Genomic DNA, 22,216 nt, shown 5'->3' with positions numbered 1-22,216 from the left:
GCGTCAAACCTCACTCACTCACTCATGTACCATAAGTAGTCCTCCACAAGAATGAACCCAACTTAAGAGCGTTGTAGTCCCTAACCCTTGCCAGGATGGCCGAAGCAGTGTCGGTTTTTACTTTGATCAGCCATGGGGTAAATAACATACAAGTCAACGAACTTGTCAGCAAAAACGCTGGCCCGCTGTATCCAAAAGCAATGTACGGTGAGAATTTGTCTGGACCATCCTACCGATAGCCTCTGCTAATGTTGCTCGAACCATTTTTGTATTCAAGCTTCAAGTTTCCATGGCAACCTTTCGGGAAATACCTAATTTTTGTTATTGTTGCTCCTACTTTGATTTTGGTTGCACATGAAGGTATTTTACTTGACACCATCTATTATTATATAAAGGTTGAACCAAGTTCAAAATGTATAATATCACAGTACATTGAACACATATGTTAGGCCCCATTACTGACTACACCTAGGCCAAATTGCAATACATTTTGAAAGAAGAGGGACGATTAATAACCTTAAATGTGTTTCTAAATATGGTTGACGTCGTGGCCATGTGTTACATCGGATCGGAGTCCCAGGGCACTGTAGAAATATAAGATCTAAGATCATTGTAGCCTTGTAGATCAGAAGTGATGTTGAATATGCAAATGATACTGATGGACGGACGGACAACTAATCACGCAATATGCCCACTTGACTTTCCGTCAGGTGGGCTAAAATCATCCATGAATTGTATAATGACTGTCATCTAAAGGAGAGAGTAGAATACAATGCCATGTTCGTACTCACAAAGGTCACTGTACCCTTGAAAGTAGAACAAGAAAGGGATTTCACAGTGTACATATTGTTTACCTAAAGGTGTACCTGTACACGGTATCATGTAGTTTAGTATATCCAGACATTTTACACAATGAAAAACAATATTAAACAATAGCATAAACGATATGCATTATATATAAACATGCACCTTCTGCACACGATGCTTTTAATATCAAATCCACATAAACTAACTTCGACTCACACAGGACAGTCAGAGTGTATCCCTGACTCCAGTCTGACAGGACGCCCTCTTCTTCAGACTGACACGTGTAGACACCCTTGTCTCCCTTGGTGACGTTGTCTATAGTCAGGACTGGTCCCTCCACGTGTACCCCGCTCTCCACTCTGCTGTTGTTTCTCCTCCAGGTGTAGGACGTGTTCAGGGTATACCGGTACAGAGACCGGTCTAGAGGAAGACTCCGGTAGGTGGAGGAGCAGGTCAGCATCACATGACCACCTGATACAGGGTCGGCAGATGTCGTGCTGATGTTCGGTTGTGATGGTTTCTCTGAGAACAGTGTAAAAGAGAACTATCTAATAATGGTCGACTCACTGTATGACATAAAAGAGAACCTTAAGGTAAAGAATGTGTACACACACTTCGTCGGGACTCAAACCCACTTTTCACAATGTTAGCTGGACTGGAATTATTTATTCGAATCAGTCAATGTGTCTGTAACAATCCCCCCTGGAAGATCCGGGTTTGATTTGGTCTTGCATGAGGTGACTTGGTTGATGTATGTCATCGTACCCGTCTTACGTAGATCGATGCTCATGATGTCAGTCACTGGATTGTCTGGTCCAGACACGATTATTTACAGACCGCCGTCTTATAACAGGAATTTTGCTGAGTGCGGCGTTAAACAACAAACATCTTAAGATCATATGTGATTTTCTATCCATTTCTGCGAGAGTCAATAACTGTTTAGGGAATAAATATTGAATTCACAAATTAATGTCCAAGTACTTTTTACCGTCTCTGTGGACTATTGGATAGAGCGTCTGTCCGTAGAACGGAAGGTCGGTGGTTCGATCCCCGGACGCTTCAGACCAAAAGACGTTAAAAGGTGTTACCCTGCCTGGCGCTCGGCATTAATAGAACAAAGACTGGTCGGCTCGGAGCCAGTATACTGTATGTAAGTGGAGTACCCATGTTAAATATGTGGAATGGTTTCTCAGTGGGCTATAAAACTGGCATTAGCCCTGACTAGCACACACACACACACGTGCGACTTTAATCTCTATTTTACCTCACCTTACCAAGCGCTGTTTATTAGCCTCAGTCATGTTTATTATTTTCCTCAACAAATGCCCATATCCAAATCACTCTCTATGATAGATGTGGTTGTTGACAACAGATAGCAGACACAGTCACAGTTAGCCCTTCCTCACCTATCACTTGTATTATGTCTCCATTCTTTTACCTTGATCATCGATGATGTAGTTTGCACCACACACTTGTTCGAAGTATAAATGTCATTTCTGGTGCACTACTGGCTATCCTACTATGTCCCCACAGATAAATCCTAAACTCATAGGGCGGTCGGGTAGCCTAGTCGATAAAGCGTTCGCTCGTCACGCCGAAGAACCGGGTTCGATTCCCGACATGGATACAATGTGTGAAGCCCATTTCTGGTGTCCCCCGCCACGATATTGCTAAAAGCGGCGTAAAACCATACTCACTCACTAAACTCATAATGGAAAACTCATCTTTAGTTGTGGATGAATTTACCCTTGCATCATTTGCAAGTCAGGTACAATATTCCTTTCATTGTGTCTCAAAAACGAGCGTCCAATATGGAATTGTCTATTTGAGAGATAAACTGATCATACTCAGATCATCTGGTTACTTACGCAGTACAATGAGAAGCTGACTCCACATGTTAGCAGACCTGTCACTGTTGTAGGTAACACACTGGTACACTCCGGCGTCCTGTACTTCAACACTGTGGAATGTGAGACTGACCAGCGTCCTTCCTTGCAGAGATGTATTGACAGTCAGCTGAATCCTTGTCCCGTTCTTTGTATGTGTGTTGATATATGGAAACACATGTGTATAGTCATCCACGTTGAACAGGAGTTTGGATTCATTAGGCCTGAGCTTCCCATTAGGTCTGACAGATTCAATCGCAAACCACGGGGCAGCTGGAAGTACATTCCAGGACATATGGACTCTTTCCCCGACACGGGCAACAGTGTTTTTCTGAGAGGCTGAAACAACACATTAGAAACATCACTATACAGTTGGTGAAGTGAAATGTAACTTCAGAACTGTAGAACACTTACTATGACACCTGCAGATATACCTGATGTCCCCAGCAAATTGAATATAACTAACTATAAAGTTTGGGTTATTATCTGCTATAGTACTCAAAAGATGTTGAGGACCACCAGATTCTTTCACGGCATGACAGATTAAATATAGTAATCTGAAATAATCGTGTGGTCTAACTACTTGCAGTTTTTCACAAACATAATGACTTTCACAACATCTGACAACAGTTGTATGCATGAGAGGCTGAAACAACACACCGGTAGTCATAAATGTATTATTTAGTTGATGAAGTACATTTTGATTTCATCAGTTTATAACACATGCCATATGCAATAAAGCATGCAATCTACCTAATGCGCTGAAGTCATATAAATGAAAAACTTGGCGTCGGGTAGCCAAGCCAAGCCAAGCCAATATTCGCTCATCACGCCGATGATACTTCTATTACAATTTCACCTGTTTTTTTATGTATCCCATCGTTATATAACTGAAATATCACTTAAAAGTGGCATAATAACCCAATCACCAACCCCTCCTCCGTGTGTTGGCTGCTGTTATTTGTATAATTTATTGTTAATGCATGTGCTGTTACTCATAAAACATCTATCGCAGTAGCAACCTTGTGAATCCGAAGCCGCATGGACAAACGTGTTTACAACACGGGGCCTATGTAAAGATATGAATATTCGTATTACAGTATATCTGGGCTTTAGATCTTCTCTTTGTCGATGCTGTTAGTGGAAGCCTAAAATTTTCTTTGAATTCGACACCACGATTCTATATCCCTTTTCATATGTGTGCCTGTCAAAAGAAGCGATTAAAACGGATCGGTGGTCAGGCTCAGTGACTCAGTTAGTTGCGTGTTATCATGCCCCGTTGCTCATGGTATCAATCACTGGTTTTCAGTCCATTTCGCTGAAATACTACTGATTATTGCGTAAAACAAATACCGGTAACAAAAAATGACCTTTCTCTACTTACCAATACACGAGAAAACAGGATTGAACTTTAACTTCAAATGATATTTTGTTTGACGAAGATATCAATTTTTTATCAAGGGCTGAAGTTCATAACCCACATGCATAATCAGAAACACTTACCCGCAAAATTCAATAAGCCTCCATATAGAATTACAGCTTCTAGACAATAAATATATAAAAACATTTTAGTAACGGTTTACATTCATCAGGTGTGTTGGCTGTCATAGAAACTGCAAGACTACATGTCGTTTTCCAAACTATTTGTGAGTCAGGAGTGTCATGAAATATTTCCGTGTTAAAATGCGTCAGCGTTTATTAAATAAGTTTTACTTTATGGAGGAAACGAGTATCGAAATTGACACGTTTGAACAGTGTATAGATTAATCTGCCGAATAACATTTATGTTATAAACATTCAAAGGCATGCTCACCATTAACATATATCACTGGAATCGATTCCGTTCTGTATTGGAAAGTATAATTTAAAACGGATAATGCACCATATACACGAATACTGGTTATTGAAAATGTAACATACTTGTTGTCTTGAAATAGTTAAAATCTTTATACATTAGGAGCACAGCTGTCTTAGCCTGAGCAGCAAGCGTTTTGCAGGTCCTTGACCAATTTAACCTCGAAGAAAACATTAAACCTAAATATTTATAATAGGAAACAACTCTCATGTTTACATTACGAAACGACATTTTTTCCTTTTGCGCAGCTACACCACATTTCTAAATACAACTATATTTGACAAGTCTAGGTTTAGCGCTAGCCCCCAAGAGCCACACAACGTTTGAAGAGCGTCCAGTTTCTTTTGCAGACCATTTAATGATTAAGAAAAGATAACTTTATCATCAGCAAATAATAGCAGAAGTAGATCCTTAATTTCTTGAGTTACAAATATCCCATTGCTGTATTTCTCATAAATAGCATCAACAAGTTCATTAATAAGAAAGGGGGCGGTCGGGTAGCCTGACGGTTAAAGCGTTCGCTTGTCACGACGAAGACCCGGGTTCGATTCCCGACATGGGTACAATGTGTGAAGCCTATTTCTGGTATGCCCCGTCGTGATATTGCTGGAATATTGCTAAAAGCGGCGTAAAACCATACTCACTCACCCATTAATAAAAAACAAGAAAAGTTGTTGACACAAGGCGCAGCCCTGTCGCACACCTGCATCTCTGTCCATACTGTCGGAAATATACCGAAATCTAATACCTTATTAAACAAGTCTCTCAAATAAGCAACTAAGAAAGCACCCCAGGATTTAAATAATTCCGGGAGGAATACCGTCTTTACTGGCTACCTTGTTCAATTTAAATAATTGATACACTTTAGTACTATTTGTTAATGATCGATAAACACTTGCTGATGATATAGTCGGAATCGTACAATGAAAGTAATGTTTTTTGTGTGTCTTTTATTCACTTATGATGCATATGTTGAACGAAACCCATGAGAACAGGTACGGTGGTGACAAACCTAGATACATAATCAGGGCAAATCAGGGATTCGAAATGACGATCATAGGTGTCTGGCGTGTCTAAGAGACACAACTCTGCAAATCGAATGCGCCACCATTGATTACTGGGCCACCCCTAACAGAAGGTACTTTATCATTATGGCGATAACGTACTTTCATCGTATGTTTGTATCATCTGTATATTCGTATCTATTCCAAATAGATCGCTGCATATCACACTGCTCCGACACCGAGGCTTTCACGTTAATTAGCAAACATTGATCATATAACCAAGAGAGCTGCACCAGCAATGTTAGCATTCCTTTTCTGTTTCAACACCATGATTTAGCAGAAGGGATATGTCCTGGTGACGTTGCGTAACACGTGACCATTCTACACAGAAGACGCTATGCGGGAATATGCACATGGGGAACGGTAGGTTTGTTATTGCTCAATACTTACGTTTTAGTTCCTTTTATAATATGATTACAGTGATATCAGTGCAGTATAGTAATATGAACAAATGATCGTTATTGTACACGTCCCGCGATGGCGCCAGTTGTCATAGTGCCGCCACATGTGAACAGGAGGGTTGAACCTAGTAAAGCGTTTATCAAAGCATATGGCGCACAAAGTATCGACTTCATTTGTGAGGCGGATAACGTCGCGTTCAAGATAATTGCACTTTCATAGCGACATGCATATGTGTGTGTGTGTGTGTGTGTGTGTGTGTGTGTGTGTGTGTGTGTGTGTGTGTGTGTGTGTGTGTGTGGCACGTCGACCTGTTAGTAGAAACTGATTCATAATCCAGGAATAAAGGTCTATGTTTATAAAAGTAGGGTTAATCGTGTGTGAAAAATGGATGTTTAACCCTGTACTGATTTTATACTGATTATGTCAGTACTAACTTGAGGATCACGTGATAAACATGCCACCTAATCAATCCTGTCTCCTTTTCAGTGGAGTGTCTGGTACTTTGCCTCCTACTATGGCTTGCCACTTCCTATTCAGGTATGTCAATCATTGAATCGATTTGAAATAAGCTATTTTTATGAAATAGTCTATCTCTTTTGCCCTGCAAAGTGTTTTTGGTGGTGCCTCACTGTGCCGTATTTATTGGTTGAGAAATAATACATCTATTGGTAGATTCGTAATATCTGTCATTGCCCGCCGCGTCAGTGCGGGCAGGCATGATCAATGTCACAGCGATATAGCGTAATCACTTACCTGTGCGGTTACCTGGTCGATCGAGGCAGGTATGAAAACTCTGGAAGTTAGATGGGAGAACGTAGTGCGTCTCTCCGATGTGGATGTTTATAAATTGTGTGACAGGTTGGGGGAAGGAATGGTTCAAGAACTGTTTCTTTTCTATGCATAAATCAAAAGCATATATAATGCATGCTTTCAAAATAGTGCGCATGGAAATAGATGATCTAATGTTGTTGCAATCCTAACCAACATTGTTGTGGGATATTGTAGTGTTTTCATATAATATTGAGGTTGTTTTTCCCCTTTTATTCATATATTTAGTTTATTGATTAATTACTGAAGACTTATTTGTTCATGTGTTCAGGGAACATTGATAATAAGGTATTGTATGCGAGGGAGACTTTAAATGTTTCACTTTTCAGTTTGACTAACTAAAATATCAAACTAAAATGTTATTTACTAGGTGCTTGTCTGTTCGATTTGTGATAAAATCAAAAGAACCACAATAAAAACCTGAACAAATCTAAAGTTTGAAATAATAATTATTGATTGGCATTACTTGGAAGTTGACGGATGACAAAGTAGACACAATTTATGGATAACAACTTCTTTATTTGACAACAATATAAGGATCTAATCGGAGAAGTTGTTTTATCATCCAAAACTGGCTCCCACAGGAGATATCGCTTGGGTGAGATGAAGCTTTACCTACATTGTAGATATCGCTGCTATGAAATGGCATCACAATGCTATGCTTTGTAGTTACCATGACGTCACAATCAAATGACATCACTAATGGCTCTGCTACTGAAGCTGTTATCAGTACTTTTCACACTTAAGACACTGCTTATTACTTCTACAAGCGGAAAAAGTTGGAAGAATGATGTTGGATGATAAACAAAATCTCACCCTCGTGTCTGTTGATATCAAATATATCAACACTCGTTGATAAAAGCCACATAGTTTTTCCACTTTTATCAATGAGTGATATCAAAAGACACTCGTGTGAGATTCTCAATGTCCATAAGTTGTGTCTACTTTGAAATAATAACTGATGAAATCCAAAATATGACCTGCAAGCAGCTGCTGATGAACGTCAACTGCCTGGCCAGGATAGCTTCAACAGTTAAAATATTATGTTCCACAAATTTGTTTTCGTTGACAGTCCCTGAGATAATATGATAGATTTAAACACCACTTAACCATTCAATAAAAACAATTTCCTGCGTCTGATCTGTTACACAATGTCTCTTTTCGAGGATACAAAAAAGGGCTATTTTCAAAATTCTACCTGTGCTTGCCACCTGTTTGGCGGGCTACATTTGGGTGGCTACGTTTGTTCATTCACTACTGTAGGGTTAAGGTATCTTTTAAATATGGCAAAGCATTTTGATTGAATACAAACTTTCCTTTCATCAGTTTTCACCTGTCTGTGTTTTTTTCAGAAGCAGCATATTTTTGAGTATTGTTGCGGAAAGGCGGCTGCTTCGATTAGCTATCAACCATGGTGATTTGCTGCAGTGCTTCTAACAGATACATGTATTGTGCATTCGGGAATATCAAGTTCTCTGTGGATGTATATTTCACTGCACGGCCTTAACTTTAATAAAAGGACAACGAGAAGCTTAACATGAATTTTAAAAGCACAAGATATATGCCTATTTGTTGGTGTAAAAATTATTAAAAACTTATTTTGACAATTTCACTGTCATGTGAATTCATCAGTGTGTTGCTAATAGATCATGTTTGTTATGGCTCCTAACTGGCAAGGTAGCATATTCCTGTCAGCTTCTCCGCCTGCTGTAGGGTTACAAGGTGAGGTGAAATGGGGTTTAACGTCGCGCCCAAGATTATTGCACTTATGTAGCGACGTGCATACACATGTGTGTGTTTCTGTGGCTGCTTGTACTAGTCCGGACTGATGCCGACAGTGCTAGCTCACTGAGATACCATGCCGCCGTTTAACATGAATACCCCACTCAGACACAGTATACTGACTCCGAGCCCACCAGTCCTTGTTTTAGCCCCTTAATGCCGAGACGCCAGACAGGATAACAAGAAGTACCATCTTTTAACGTGTTTTGGTAGGACGCGGCCGGGGATTGAACCCCGAACCTTCCGCTCTCCGGGCGGACGCTCAACCACTAGACCACGGAGGCGGTCTGAAGGGTTACAAAGGAGGGTGTACACCAAGTAGTATATGCAGTCCCGGGTCTGTGCCAGTGAGCAATGCTGGAGAGAAATCCAACTTTAGTTGATTTTTCATTATGTTCAAATGTTTGCATGGCAACATGTATTCATTTATGTGTGGTTGAATATATTTTAGTTACAGTCCCGACATGGTACAATGTGTGAAGCCCATTTCTGGTGTCCCTCGCCGTGTATTGCTGGAATATTGCTTAAAGCGGCGTAAAAACTCACTCACTCACTCACTCACATGGGTACAATGTGTGAAGCCCATTTCTGGTGTCCCTAGCCATGATGTCGCTGGAATATTGCTAGCAGCGACGTAAAACATCACTCACTCACTCACTCACTCACTCACTTTCTGCCTAAAGTCAGTTTACAATGAAGTATGTTGGGTTTTGGAGTAGGTTTTCATGGGTGTGCCTGCGACTCTCTTTTCAAACAAACCAAACGTTTATTCATTTGGCATATTGGTGACATACTTTCAATAAAAGTATACTCACTGCCAAAAGAGTGAGTGAGTGAGTGAGTTGGGTTTAACGCCGCTTTTAACAGTATTCCAGTGTCAGCTAAATGTGGGAGGAAAGCCCGAAGTGATTCGGTGAAACTCACGAGCACGGGTATGGTTCTGAGGAACCTGGAAACATAATCGGGCCGAACCGGGATTTTAACCAACAGTCATCGGTTTCTGGCGTGCCTAAGGGACGCAACTCTGCACAGCAAATTGCGGTGCCTTAGATGACTGGGCCACCCGTGCCTCTACCGCCAAAAGAAATACTAACCGTAGAAACATAAACATAAAGTATGTTTAGATGAGATGTTTCCAATGTGAACCACTTCATGACAAAACTAACAATCAGTCAACTGTTACCACAGAATGACTTTATTCTTATCACGATATGCTGCATGTGATTTCCAAACTTACACGCTAATCCTGCACGAGACAAAAAGTGCATCTTGAGTCATGGATCTATGACGTCACATGTGATGCATACATGAGCATCGGTTCATACGACATATCAGTATTTTTGTTTGTGGATTGAGTGAGTGAGTATGGTTTTACGCTGCTTTTAGCAATATTCCTGGAATATCACGGCGGGGGAGACCAGAAATGGGCTTCACACATTGTACCCATGTCGGGAATCGAACCCGGGTCTTCGGCGTGACGAGTGAACGCTTAAACCACTGGGCTACCCGACTGCCCCGTTTGTGCACTGAACCAATCTTCAACAAACATGTATGATATTTGCGTTTCTTTTGGCGGTGAGTATTTATGATTTACTGAACTTGAATAGCCAATCCTGCACAAGACAAAAGGTACATCTCGCATCATAGATCTATGATGTCGCATGTGATGTATTTCTGAGCATCGGTTCACACAACATGTGGAGTGTGTCAGTGTACAACTGTGGAGTAGTAGCCTGAACTATATTTTCCAGGTTTGTTCTCAGTGAAACCTGTTACTTCCCTTCACATCATGGTGAGACCTTGACTACTCAGTGAAACCTGTTACTTCCCTTCACATCATCGCAAGACCTTGACTACTCAGTGAAACCTGTTACTTCCCTTCACATCATGGTGAGACCTTGACTACTCAGTGAAACCTGTTACTTCCCTTCACATCATGGTGAGACCTTGATTATTCAGTGAAACCTGTTACTTCCCTACACATCATGGTGAGACCTTGACTACTCAGTGAAACCTGTTACTTCCCTTCACATCATGGTGAGACCTTGACTACTCAGTGAAACCTGTTACTTCCCTTCACATCATGGTGAGACCTTGACAACTCAGTGAAACCTGTTACTTCCCTTCACATCATGGTGAGACCTTGACAACTCAGTGAAACCTGTTATTTCCCTTCACATCATGGTGAGACCTTGACTACTCAGTGAAACCTGTTACTTCCCTACACATCATAGTGAGACCTTGACTACTCAGTGAAACCTGTTACTTCCCTTCACATCATGGTGAGACCTTGACTACTCAGTGAAACCTGTTACTTCCCTTCACATCATGGTGAGACCTTGACTACTCAGTGAAACCTGTTACTTCCCTTCACATCATGGTGAGACCTTGACTACTCAGTGAAACCTGTTACTTCCCTACACATCATGGTGAGACTTAAACTACTCAGTGAAACCTGTTACTTCTCTTCACATCATGGCGAGATCTTGACAACTCAGTGAAGCCTGTTACTTCCCTTCACATCATGGTGAGACTTCAACTACTCACTGAAACCTGTTACTTCCCTTCACATCATGGTGAGACCTTGACTACTCAGTGAAACCTGTTACTTCCCTTCACATCATGGTGAGACCTTGACTACTCAGTGAAACCTGTTACTTCCCTACACATCATGGTGAGACCTTGTCAACTCAGTGAAACCTGTTACTTCCCTTCACATCATGGTGAGACCTTGACTACTCAGTGAAACCTGTTACTTCCCTTCACATCATGGTGAAACCTTGACTACTCAGTGAAACCTGTTACTTCCCTACACATCATGGTGAGACCTTGTCAACTCAGTGAAACCTGTTACTTCCCTTCACATCATGGTGAGACCTTGACTACTCAGTGAAACATGTTACTTCCCTACACATCATGGTGAGACCTTGTCAACTCAGTGAAACCTGTTACTTCCCTACACATCATGGTGAGACCTTGACTACTCAGTGAAACCTGTTACTTCCCTTCACATCATGGTGAAACCTTGACTACTCAGTGAAACCTGTTACTTCCCTACACATCATGGTGAGACCTTGTCAACTCAGTGAAACCTGTTACTTCCCTTCACATCATGGTGAGACCTTGACTACTCAGTGAAACCTGTTACTTCCCTACACATCATGGTGAGACCTTGACTACTCAGTGAAACCTGTTACTTCCCTTCACATGATGGTGAGACCTTGACTACTCAGTGAAACCTGTTACTTCCCTTCACATCATGGTGAGACCTTGACTACTCAGTGAAACCTGTTACTTCCCTTCACATGATGGTGAGACCTTGACTACTCAGTGAAACCTGTTACTTCCCTTCACATCATGGTGAGACCTTGACAACTCAGTGAAACCTGTTACTTCCCTACACATCATGGTGAGACCTTGACTACTCAGTGAAACCTGTTACTTCCCTTCACATCATGGTGAGACCTTGACTACTCAGTGAAACCTGTTACTTCCCTTCACATCATGGTGAGACCTTGACTACTCAGTGAAACCTGTTACTTCCCTTCACATCATGGTGAGACCTTGACTACTCAGTGAAACCTGTTACTTCCCTTCACATCATGGTGAGACCTTGACTACTCAGTGAAACCTGTTACTTCCCTACACATCATGGTGAGACCTTGACTACTCAGTGAAACCTGTTAGTTCCCTTCACATCATGGTGAGATCTTAATTTGAGTGCACTGTGACACAAGGTGAGACATTGAATGCATGCCTTTGTCGAGGAGACGGTCGTCATCACCTATATTAGAATAACATTCAGCAATTACTTCAATTTAGACTCATTAAGGATTAGCCCCTGTTTACTGTTGTTAATACTAAACATTGTACCAAATAATAAAGGTATTAGCAATTCATCAACTTGGAATAAAATGGATGGACTTTTCTTAAGCATTAGGGGGTGCATGGGTGGCCCAGTCGTCTGTAACACCTACTCATAAGTCTCCATTAGCACCAGCAACTACCCCAGGTACTTTTCTATTACATGACCACAGTATTGGCCCAACGCCAGTTCATTTATTCTAAAATCTCTTCCCAAGGGCAGTTACGATGCATGTACAATTGTATGCTGCAAGGTTTTCACACCCAAAGCAGTAAATATTCATATATACAATCAGTTTGGAAGCTGCGATTATTTCCAAGCTCACAATGGATTTTCCATCCAGGGTAGCCTTGAAAGCCGCTGGGTCATCCATGTCATGGGAAAGTATGGCCCCAGCATGCGTATGAAGTGATCAGACTCCTTTGAGATATCAGTGAAACACCCATTAAGTACATCGATTTTCCGTGCTGGTTCTATTAGAGTTGCATTATGTCATTCTGTCTGATTGGATTATTCCTAGCTTCATGTGCTGCTGTACGATGTACAGAGAAAACTCATGACTGGCACTTATCTTAGATGTTTTCTCTAAAGGACCCAACAGCATATTATATACCACCCCTATTCCATCTCTCATCCCCTTCTCGCCTCTATCAGCCTATACCCTTCCCCATCTCTGCTCTATCAGCCATACTCATCCCCTTCTCGGTTCTATCAGCCATACTCATCCCCTTCTCGGTTCTATCAGCCTAAACTCGCCCCCGTCTCAATTCTAGCAGCCTACACCCATCCCCTTCTCAGCTCTAGCAGCCTATACTCTCCCCCTTCTCGGCTCAATCAGCCTATACTCATCCCCTTCTCGGCTCTATCAGCCTATACTCATCCCCTTCTTGGCTCTATGAGCCTATACTCATCCCCTTCTCGGCTCTTTCAGCCTATACTCATCCCCTTCTTGGCTCTATGAGCCTATACTCATCCCCTTCTCGGCTCCATCAGTCTATACTCATCCCCTTCTTGGCTCTATGAGCCTATACTCATCCCCTTCTCGGCTCTATCAGCCTATACTCATCCCCTTCTTGGCTCTATGAGCCTATACTCATCCCCTCTCGGCTCTTTCAGCCTATACTCATCCCCTTCTTGGCTCTATATCAGCCTATACTCATCCCCTTCTCTGCTCTATCAGCCTATACTCATCTCTTTCCCAGCTCTATCAGCCTATACTTGTCCACTTTTCAACTCAAGAAGACTTGAGGGTTCCTTAATGATCAAAGATTCCCTCACAGAATGTATTTAACCAGATCCATGACTTTATTTCTGGACCACATGTGAGTCTGTCTAAGCTGTTCTGTCAATAAGTAGACAGGTGCTTTAGGCCCTACATATATGAAAACATGGTGAAAAGTACACCCACACACCTGCAAAATGCCCACACCCACTGGGACTCACTGTCCACTCACACACACACCTGCACACACCTGCACACACCCACACCCACTGGGACTCACAGTCCACTCACCCACACACCTGCACACCCCCACACCCACTTGGACTCACAGTCCACTCACCCACACACCTGCACACTCCCACACCCACTGGGACTCACTGTCCACTCACCCACACACCTGCATGCTCCCACATCCACTGGGACTCACCCACACACCTGCACACTCCCACGTCCACTGGGACTCACTCACACACCTGTACACTCCCAAACCCACTGGGACTCGATGTCCACTCACCCACACACCTGTATACTCCCACACCCACTGGGACTCACTGTCCACTCACCCACACACCTGTACACTCCCACATCCACTGGGACTCACTGTCCACTCACCCACACACCTGCACACTCCCACGTCCACTGGGACTCACCCACACACCTGCACACTCCAACACCCACTGGGACTCACTGTCCACTCACTCACACACCTGCACACTCCCACATCCACTCGGACTCACTCACACACCTGCACACTCCCACACCCACTGGGACTCACTGTCCACTCACCCACACACCTGCATACTCCAACACCCACTGGGACTCACTCACACACCTGCACACTCCCACACCCACTGGGACTCATTGTCCACTCACTCACACACCTGCACACTCCCACGTCCACTGGGACTCACTGTCCACTCACTCACACACCTGCACACTCCAACACCCACTGGGACTCACTCACACACCTGCACACTCCAACACCCACTGGGACTCACTGTCCACTCACTCACACACCTGCACGCTCCCACATCCACTCGGACTCACCCACACACCTGCACACTCCCACTCCCAGACCCACTGGGACTAACTGTCTACTCACCCACACACCTGCACACTCACACTCCCACACCCACTGGGACTCACTGTCCACTCACTCACACACCTGCACACTCACACTCCCACACCCACCAGGACTCACTGTCCACTCACCCACACACCTGCACACTCCCACACCCACTGGGACTCACTGTCCACTCAACCACACACCTGCACACTCCCACACCCACTGGGACTCACAGTCCGCTCACTCACACACCTGCACACTCACACACCCACTGGGACTCACTGTCCACTCACCCACACACCTGCACACTCCCACACCCACTTGGACTCACTGTCCGCTCACTCACACACCTGCACACTCCCACACCCACTTGGACTCACTGTCCACTCACCCACACACCTGCACACTCCCACACCCACTGGGACTCACTGTCCGCTCACTCACACACCTGCACACTCACACACCCACTGGGACTCACTGTCCACTCACCCACACACCTGCACACTCCAACACCCACTGGGACTCACTGTCCAGTCACCCTTACACCTGCACACTCACACACCCACTGGGACTCACTGTCCACTCACCCACACACCTTCACACACCCACACCCACTGGGACTCACTGTCCACACACCCATCATACAGTCCAACTATGATTTGGAAGGAAACAGATGTTTTCAGAACTAACACCCATATGGTTGTATGTGTAGCATGCACATATATAAGGCTAAAACCAAACCTACAACCACACTTACAATCACAGATACGACAAAACAACAACACCTACTACAGCTACAATCACATCTACAACCAGACCTACTACCACAGCTACAACCACACCTACTACCACAGCTACAACCAGACCTACAACCACAGCTACAACCACACCTACAACCACACCTACAACCACAGCTACAATCACATCTACAACCACACCTACTACCACAGCTACAACCACACCTACTACCACAGCTACAACCACACCTACTACCACAGCTACAACCACAGCTACAACCAAACCTACTACCACAGCTACAACCAAACCTGCAACAGCTACAACCACACCTACTACCACAGCTACAACCACAGCTACAACCAAACCTACAACCACAGCTACAACCAAACCTGCAACAGCTACAACCACACCTACTACCACAGCTACAACCACAGCTACAACCAAACCTACAACCACAGCTACAACCAAACCTGCAACAGCTACAACCACACCTACTACCACAGCTACAACCACAGCTACAACCACACCTACTACCACAGCTACAACCACACCTACTACCACAGCTACAACCACACCTACAACCACAGCTACAACCACACCTACAACCACAGCTACAACCAAACCTACTACCACAGCTACAACCACACCTACAACCACAGCTACAACCACACCTACTACCACAGCTACAACCACAGCTACAACCACACCTACTACCACAGCTACAACCACACCTACTACCACAGCTACAACCACACCTACAACCACAGCTACAACCACACTTACAATCACAGATACGACAAAACAACAACACCTACCACAGCTACAATCACATCTACAACCAGACCTACTACCACAGCTACAACCACACCTACTACCACAGCTACAACCACACCTACAACCACAGCTACAACCAAACCTACTACCACAGCTATGTAGTAGGTGTTAATTCTGCAGCTTGTAAATATGTTAGTATTTTTAGTGTAGATAAAGTATCATGTCTTTTCTATTTCAGCTTGTTGATTCAACAGAGGGTTGTGTCATTTCCTGGTTTCTATCTATCATTAGTTGTGTCCTTATCAGTATTTGCTACTGATAACTTTCTACTGGGTCAAAGGTCAATGGTCCAGTCTATTTTACTTCCAAGGGTGTTTTGTTCTATTGTTTGCTCGTCATTAGGGTTACCTGTTGTGAGCCAATTAGTATACCTTTCAATTCAAATCCCTTTCTCACCTGCCATTGCTAATCTTATGCTGCACACACCCACCTGCACTGCACAGCAATGGATTGAGGATCAAGTTATCAAGGTTAGTAATCATAATTAATCTGTATCAATCTAAACATTATAATTTCAATCATTAGTATAAATCAAGTAATAAATGATAAAATGTGTTTTAAATAACTTGTAAACATAAACAAACGATAGGTTGAGTGAATGAGGTGAGTGTGATGAGATTAGGGTCTGATTCATGAGTATTGCTTATCTATACATATATTTTATATTTCAATGTATTGGTTATTTGGTATTTTGTGTATTTTGGTATTTGATGCATATTTGCTATTATTTAGTAAATCTGGTGTATTTCTAGACTTTGTACATATCTCTCTAGATGTATGCATGTATTTATTGATAGTTGTATGAATGAATGACTGAAGTTGTATTTCAGTGATGCATGTATATGCCGTGATTATATATGTTATTTACAATATTATAATTAATATTGTATCTGTATTTAGTTTCATGTGACTGTCGAATGAGACGACTGGCAGAAGGCATGTTACACTCTCGTGTCACACTCGGACATGAGTACAGAAATTCTCCGAAGTGTCCCAAAAGCACTCTTCAACTTGGATAGGATGTCTGTAATTGAAGCTTTGTGACCAAGCTTCATTGCTGAAAGAGCAGCTTCACCCTTGAGGGATTTCCGTATGGCTTGTAGAATCACCTCATTGCTGTGTGTTTTGGCCTCAATCAAGCAGTCGACCTCATATCGCCAAAGGTCATATTCACTATCCTTGCCTGGCTCCCCACTAAATACTGTTAGTTTAGGGAAGCTGTGATATGCGTGAGTACTGACACTCTTCTGTTGTGTAGTACTACTCGTCGGAGCAACATCATCCACTGAAGCACTAACTCCAAGATCAACTTCCTGTTTAATTATAACTTCCTGTTCTGAGACAGAAGTGATCCAGTCTTTGAAACCCTCCACTGTATCAGCTTTAGGTTTCAATCCTGCCTTCTCAAAGGCAACAATCATCTTTTCCATTTCCTCTTTGCTGAATTCCATTTTGTAGATTCACCAGTGAAATTACGAAGACAAACTCCTGTGTGAAAATGTAGCACAAAGTAGAAATGCACAAACAGAAAAAAATATGGTGAATGGTGAACAGCACAAACAACGGAGTTTGTGGTAGAAGTAATAAAGGGTAATAGACTAACAGCACAAACCAACTGTTTGTGTGCGAGGGAATATGTGGAAAGCTTACATGCTTGTAAGTGAGTGAAAAATACACTAATACCACGTGGCAACTAATGACTAAGTACTAAACTAAGAATGAAACCTTAATTGAGTACTCAAACTAAACTAAGTAAGTACTTACATCTAAACTAAGTAAACTAAAGTAAACTACCTGAAGTGCACATCACTAAACTAATTGAGATTAAGTAATAAACATAATTAAATTCAGAGAAGATTGCAAAAGAATAACACAAACACCCAAGTTTTATATTGTATTCAATGTAAAAACACGGAATGCAACATCAAATTTCAACAGCTCTGCCCGAAAATATCACGTCAAGCTGATGCAACACTGCGTGACAACAACGCGACAACACGAGCACACAACATACGACCAGAGAAATGCGAGAAACGCGACAAAAAATAAACAGAACACCTTGTGACCAGATGCAAAATATAAACCAAAAAACAGAATACAAGAACCAAAAGCACAAAAGCCCAACTAAATGTCGACGAGGGGATTTGGGATGTTATATACCAGGAGCAAGATGGGGTATCTAGAGTTATAGCCTACGCCAGTAGAGGACTCACACGCTCGGAACGGAACTATTCAGCTCACAAATTGGAATTTTTGTGCCTCAAGTGGAGTGTTACCGAAAAGTTCAATGACTACTTATATGGAAACGAGTTTTTAGTCTTTACAGACAACAACCCACTTACGTATGTGTTAACTACTGCAAAGTTAGATGCCACAGGACACAGGTGGTTGGCTGCTTTATCCATGTACAACTTCACCATCAAGTACAGACCTGGAAAGTCTAATGCGGATGCAGATTCCTTGTCAAGATTGCCAGTTTGTGAAGAAGTCAGCAGTGAAGTTGTTCACGCCATCTGTGGGAAAGTGCAGGTGTCCAGCTTGGTCGAGACCATCTGTTTGTCTGTTAATAGCATGTCCCAGGATGATGTTTCTGTTGTTGAGGAACAATGTCGAACCAATGCCAAGGAGTGGAGTAAGACTCAGCGTAGAGACCCAGACTTGTTAGACATTATTGATTCTCTTGAATCAGGACAGAGATTGGACCGCAAGATGTACAGAGATAATCCTGTTATGACTGGTCTGCTCAAGAACTACAATCATTACAAGCTTATTGAGGGTGTTCTCCTCAAAGTTACTGTGACAGCAGATGGTACTCAGGAACAGCTAGTTTTGCCTTCAAGATGTAGACTTGCTGCACTCCGTAGTTTGCATGATGACTCGGGACATCCTGGCAGAGACCGCACTTTATCTCTTTTAAGAGAGAGATTCTATTGGCCAGGCATGGCACAGGATGTTCAGAAACACCTAGAGTCTTGTGACAGATGCTTAAAGAGGAAGGCGACCACTGACAAAGCACCACTAGTTAACATCGTGACCACACAGCCCCTAGAGCTGATATGCATGGACTTTTTGACTATCGAGGCATCCAAAGGAGGTCACCAGTATGTGTTAGTGGTCACCGACCACTTTACCAGATATGCACAGGCCTATTCATGTCGGAATACCTCAGCAAGAACAACAGCTGAACTATTCTTCAACCATTTTGTTGTACATTATGGTCTTCCACAGAGAATACATTCCGACAAGGGTGCCAACTTTGTAGGAAACCTCATGACTGAGTTGTGCCACCTTTTGCACATTGAGAAATCTTCCACTACCCCATACCACCCTATGGGTAATGGGATGTGCGAACGATTTAATAGGACTTTGTGTAACATGCTCGGTACTTTAGATCCTGAAGCAAAGAAAGACTGGAAGACACATGTTGGGCCATTAGTGCACGCCTACAACAGCACAAGGCATGAGTCTACTGGGTACTCGCCTTTTTATCTTATGTTTGGCCGACACCCAAGGCTTCCAGTCGATGTTGCTTTTGGTCTTGACATACAGCCAAGCAAGCCAAGAACAACCTTACAGTATACCAAATCCTTGAAGGAAAGGTTGGACCAGGCCTACAAGTTAGCATCCCAAAAGGCAGATCAATCTCGTAGTCAACAGAAGGATTTCTACGACAAACGTGTGAGAGCTGCAGTTCTGGATGTTGGCGATAGGGTGTTAGTACGAGTTGTGGCTTTTGAAGGACGTCATAAGATTCAGGACAAATGGGAAGGTGACATTTATGTTGTGATCCATCAGCCTAAAGCTGATATACCTGTCTACACTGTCAGGAAGAAAAATGGACAAGGACGCACCAGGACCCTGCATAGAAATTTGTTACTTCCTGTGAGTTCTCTTCCACGTCAAGACGTCACACCACCTAAGCCTGCTCCCAGAACTAGTGTTCCTAGACCAACAGTAGTTCCTAGAAGATCAAGGAGAATCCAAGGACAAGACCCAGATTATGATGAAGATGAGGATGATGACTTCATAGTTGTTTCCACTCCATCACAGCCGTCAGTGTCAACTTCTAGAGAAGATGATAGGCCAACTGAGGTTAGAGTAGATGAAGATAGAGCTTCTACTTCAAGTGATCAGGATGTGGAAGAGCCTGCAGATTCTGTTCAGGAACAGGATCAAGAGTCCGATGTGGATCAGGCTGAGGATCAGTCATCAGAATCTGCAACCTCAGACACAGCTTCTGTACCAGAGGATGTCACTCCTGCAGTTCAAGACCAGGATCTAGAACCGATTAGAGGATGTGACAACTCAGTTCCCCAGGTAGCTCCTAGACCAGTACCAGCTCCTAGACGCTCTACCCGAGAACGGAGAAAGCCTCAGTGGATGCAATCTGGAGATTACGTAATGTCTGCTATCACTGATGTTCCAGAGGACTGGAGAAGTCGAGCTGATTATCTACTTTCACTGATAGGTACAGGAGTTGTAAATGACGTCACAGCCAAGAGTATGCTTTTGTCCCTTATTTCCGGTCATGACAAATGATGAGGACATCATTTTGCCGAGGGGAGGAAGTATGTAGTAGGTGTTAATTCTGCAGCTTGTAAATATGTTAGTATTTTTAGTGTAGATAAAGTATCATGTCTTTTCTATTTCAGCTTGTTGATTCAACAGAGGGTTGTGTCATTTCCTGGTTTCTATCTATCATTAGTTGTGTCCTTATCAGTATTTGCTACTGATAACTTTCTACTGGGTCAAAGGTCAATGGTCCAGTCTATTTTACTTCCAAGGGTGTTTTGTTCTATTGTTTGCTCGTCATTAGGGTTACCTGTTGTGAGCCAATTAGTATACCTTTCAATTCAAATCCCTTTCTCACCTGCCATTGCTAATCTTATGCTGCACACACCCACCTGCACTGCACAGCAATGGATTGAGGATCAAGTTATCAAGGTTAGTAATCATAATTAATCTGTATCAATCTAAACATTATAATTTCAATCATTAGTATAAATCAAGTAATAAATGATAAAATGTGTTTTAAATAACTTGTAAACATAAACAAACGATAGGTTGAGTGAATGAGGTGAGTGTGATGAGATTAGGGTCTGATTCATGAGTATTGCTTATCTATACATATATTTTATATTTCAATGTATTGGTTATTTGGTATTTTGTGTATTTTGGTATTTGATGCATATTTGCTATTATTTAGTAAATCTGGTGTATTTCTAGACTTTGTACATATCTCTCTAGATGTATGCATGTATTTATTGATAGTTGTATGAATGAATGACTGAAGTTGTATTTCAGTGATGCATGTATATGCCGTGATTATATATGTTATTTACAATATTATAATTAATATTGTATCTGTATTTAGTTTCATGTGACTGTCGAATGAGACGACTGGCAGAAGGCATGTTACACTCTCGTGTCACACACAGGGTATGTTTTGTATATAGTTTATCTATATAATATGTTCATGTTGTGCATTCATTATGCATAATATGATTATGTGATGATTTAATGCTTTCCTCAGTTATGCGTTTAATAATGTGTAATTATATTGTCTTTGTATATGAAGGTACATCTGCACTGATTAGATATCGAGGCAGAAATATATTTGCGTATCTGCTGTAATGATGTAATCAGTTATTAAGAAGCAGATCGATACTTTACATTTAATGTGTTATTGTACATTTATTCTGAAACATGTGATATATTGTGATTTTAAATTGTTTCAGGAGTGTCTTCTATATGCCTTGCTGAATAAACTGAATTTTCTCACAACCCCGTGGACTGTAATCTCTTGCGACTAAGGATTACACATAAGGTCTACAACAACCAAACCTGCAACAGCTACAATCACAGTT

At 42.3% G+C, this 22,216-nt stretch overlaps 1 protein-coding gene and 1 long non-coding RNA gene across 3 annotated transcripts in view; one reads left to right on the top strand and one right to left on the bottom strand.

Annotated features, from left to right (window-relative positions):
- Positions 1 to 22,216, bottom strand: part of LOC124123007 (pregnancy-specific beta-1-glycoprotein 8-like) — an 88,900-nt gene that overhangs the window by 6,290 nt on the left and 60,394 nt on the right. The window contains exon 3 of the mRNA XM_048398106.1: positions 1,024 to 1,329. Within this exon, the coding sequence (XP_048254063.1) occupies positions 1,024 to 1,329 (306 nt within the window). The remainder of the gene's footprint in view (positions 1 to 1,023; positions 1,330 to 22,216) is intronic.
- LOC124123008 lies at positions 2,895 to 8,412 on the top strand. 2 transcript variants are annotated; one of them, XR_007221817.1, is made up of 5 exons: positions 2,895 to 2,933; positions 5,684 to 5,686; positions 5,890 to 5,975; positions 6,501 to 6,551; positions 8,195 to 8,412. It is a non-coding gene; the product is annotated as an uncharacterized LOC124123008 (long non-coding RNA). The 2 variants fall into 2 exon arrangements; XR_007221816.1 differs by lacking the exons at positions 2,895 to 2,933; positions 5,684 to 5,686 and having other exon boundaries at positions 5,700 to 5,975.

Source organism: Haliotis rufescens, unplaced genomic scaffold (assembly GCF_023055435.1).
Source record: "Haliotis rufescens isolate VD_foot unplaced genomic scaffold, xgHalRufe1.0.p SCAF_18, whole genome shotgun sequence".
Classification (NCBI taxonomy): domain Eukaryota; kingdom Metazoa; phylum Mollusca; class Gastropoda; order Lepetellida; family Haliotidae; genus Haliotis; species Haliotis rufescens.
Note: the sequence above shows the minus strand (reverse complement) of the source record. Positions and strands in the feature narration are given on the sequence as shown.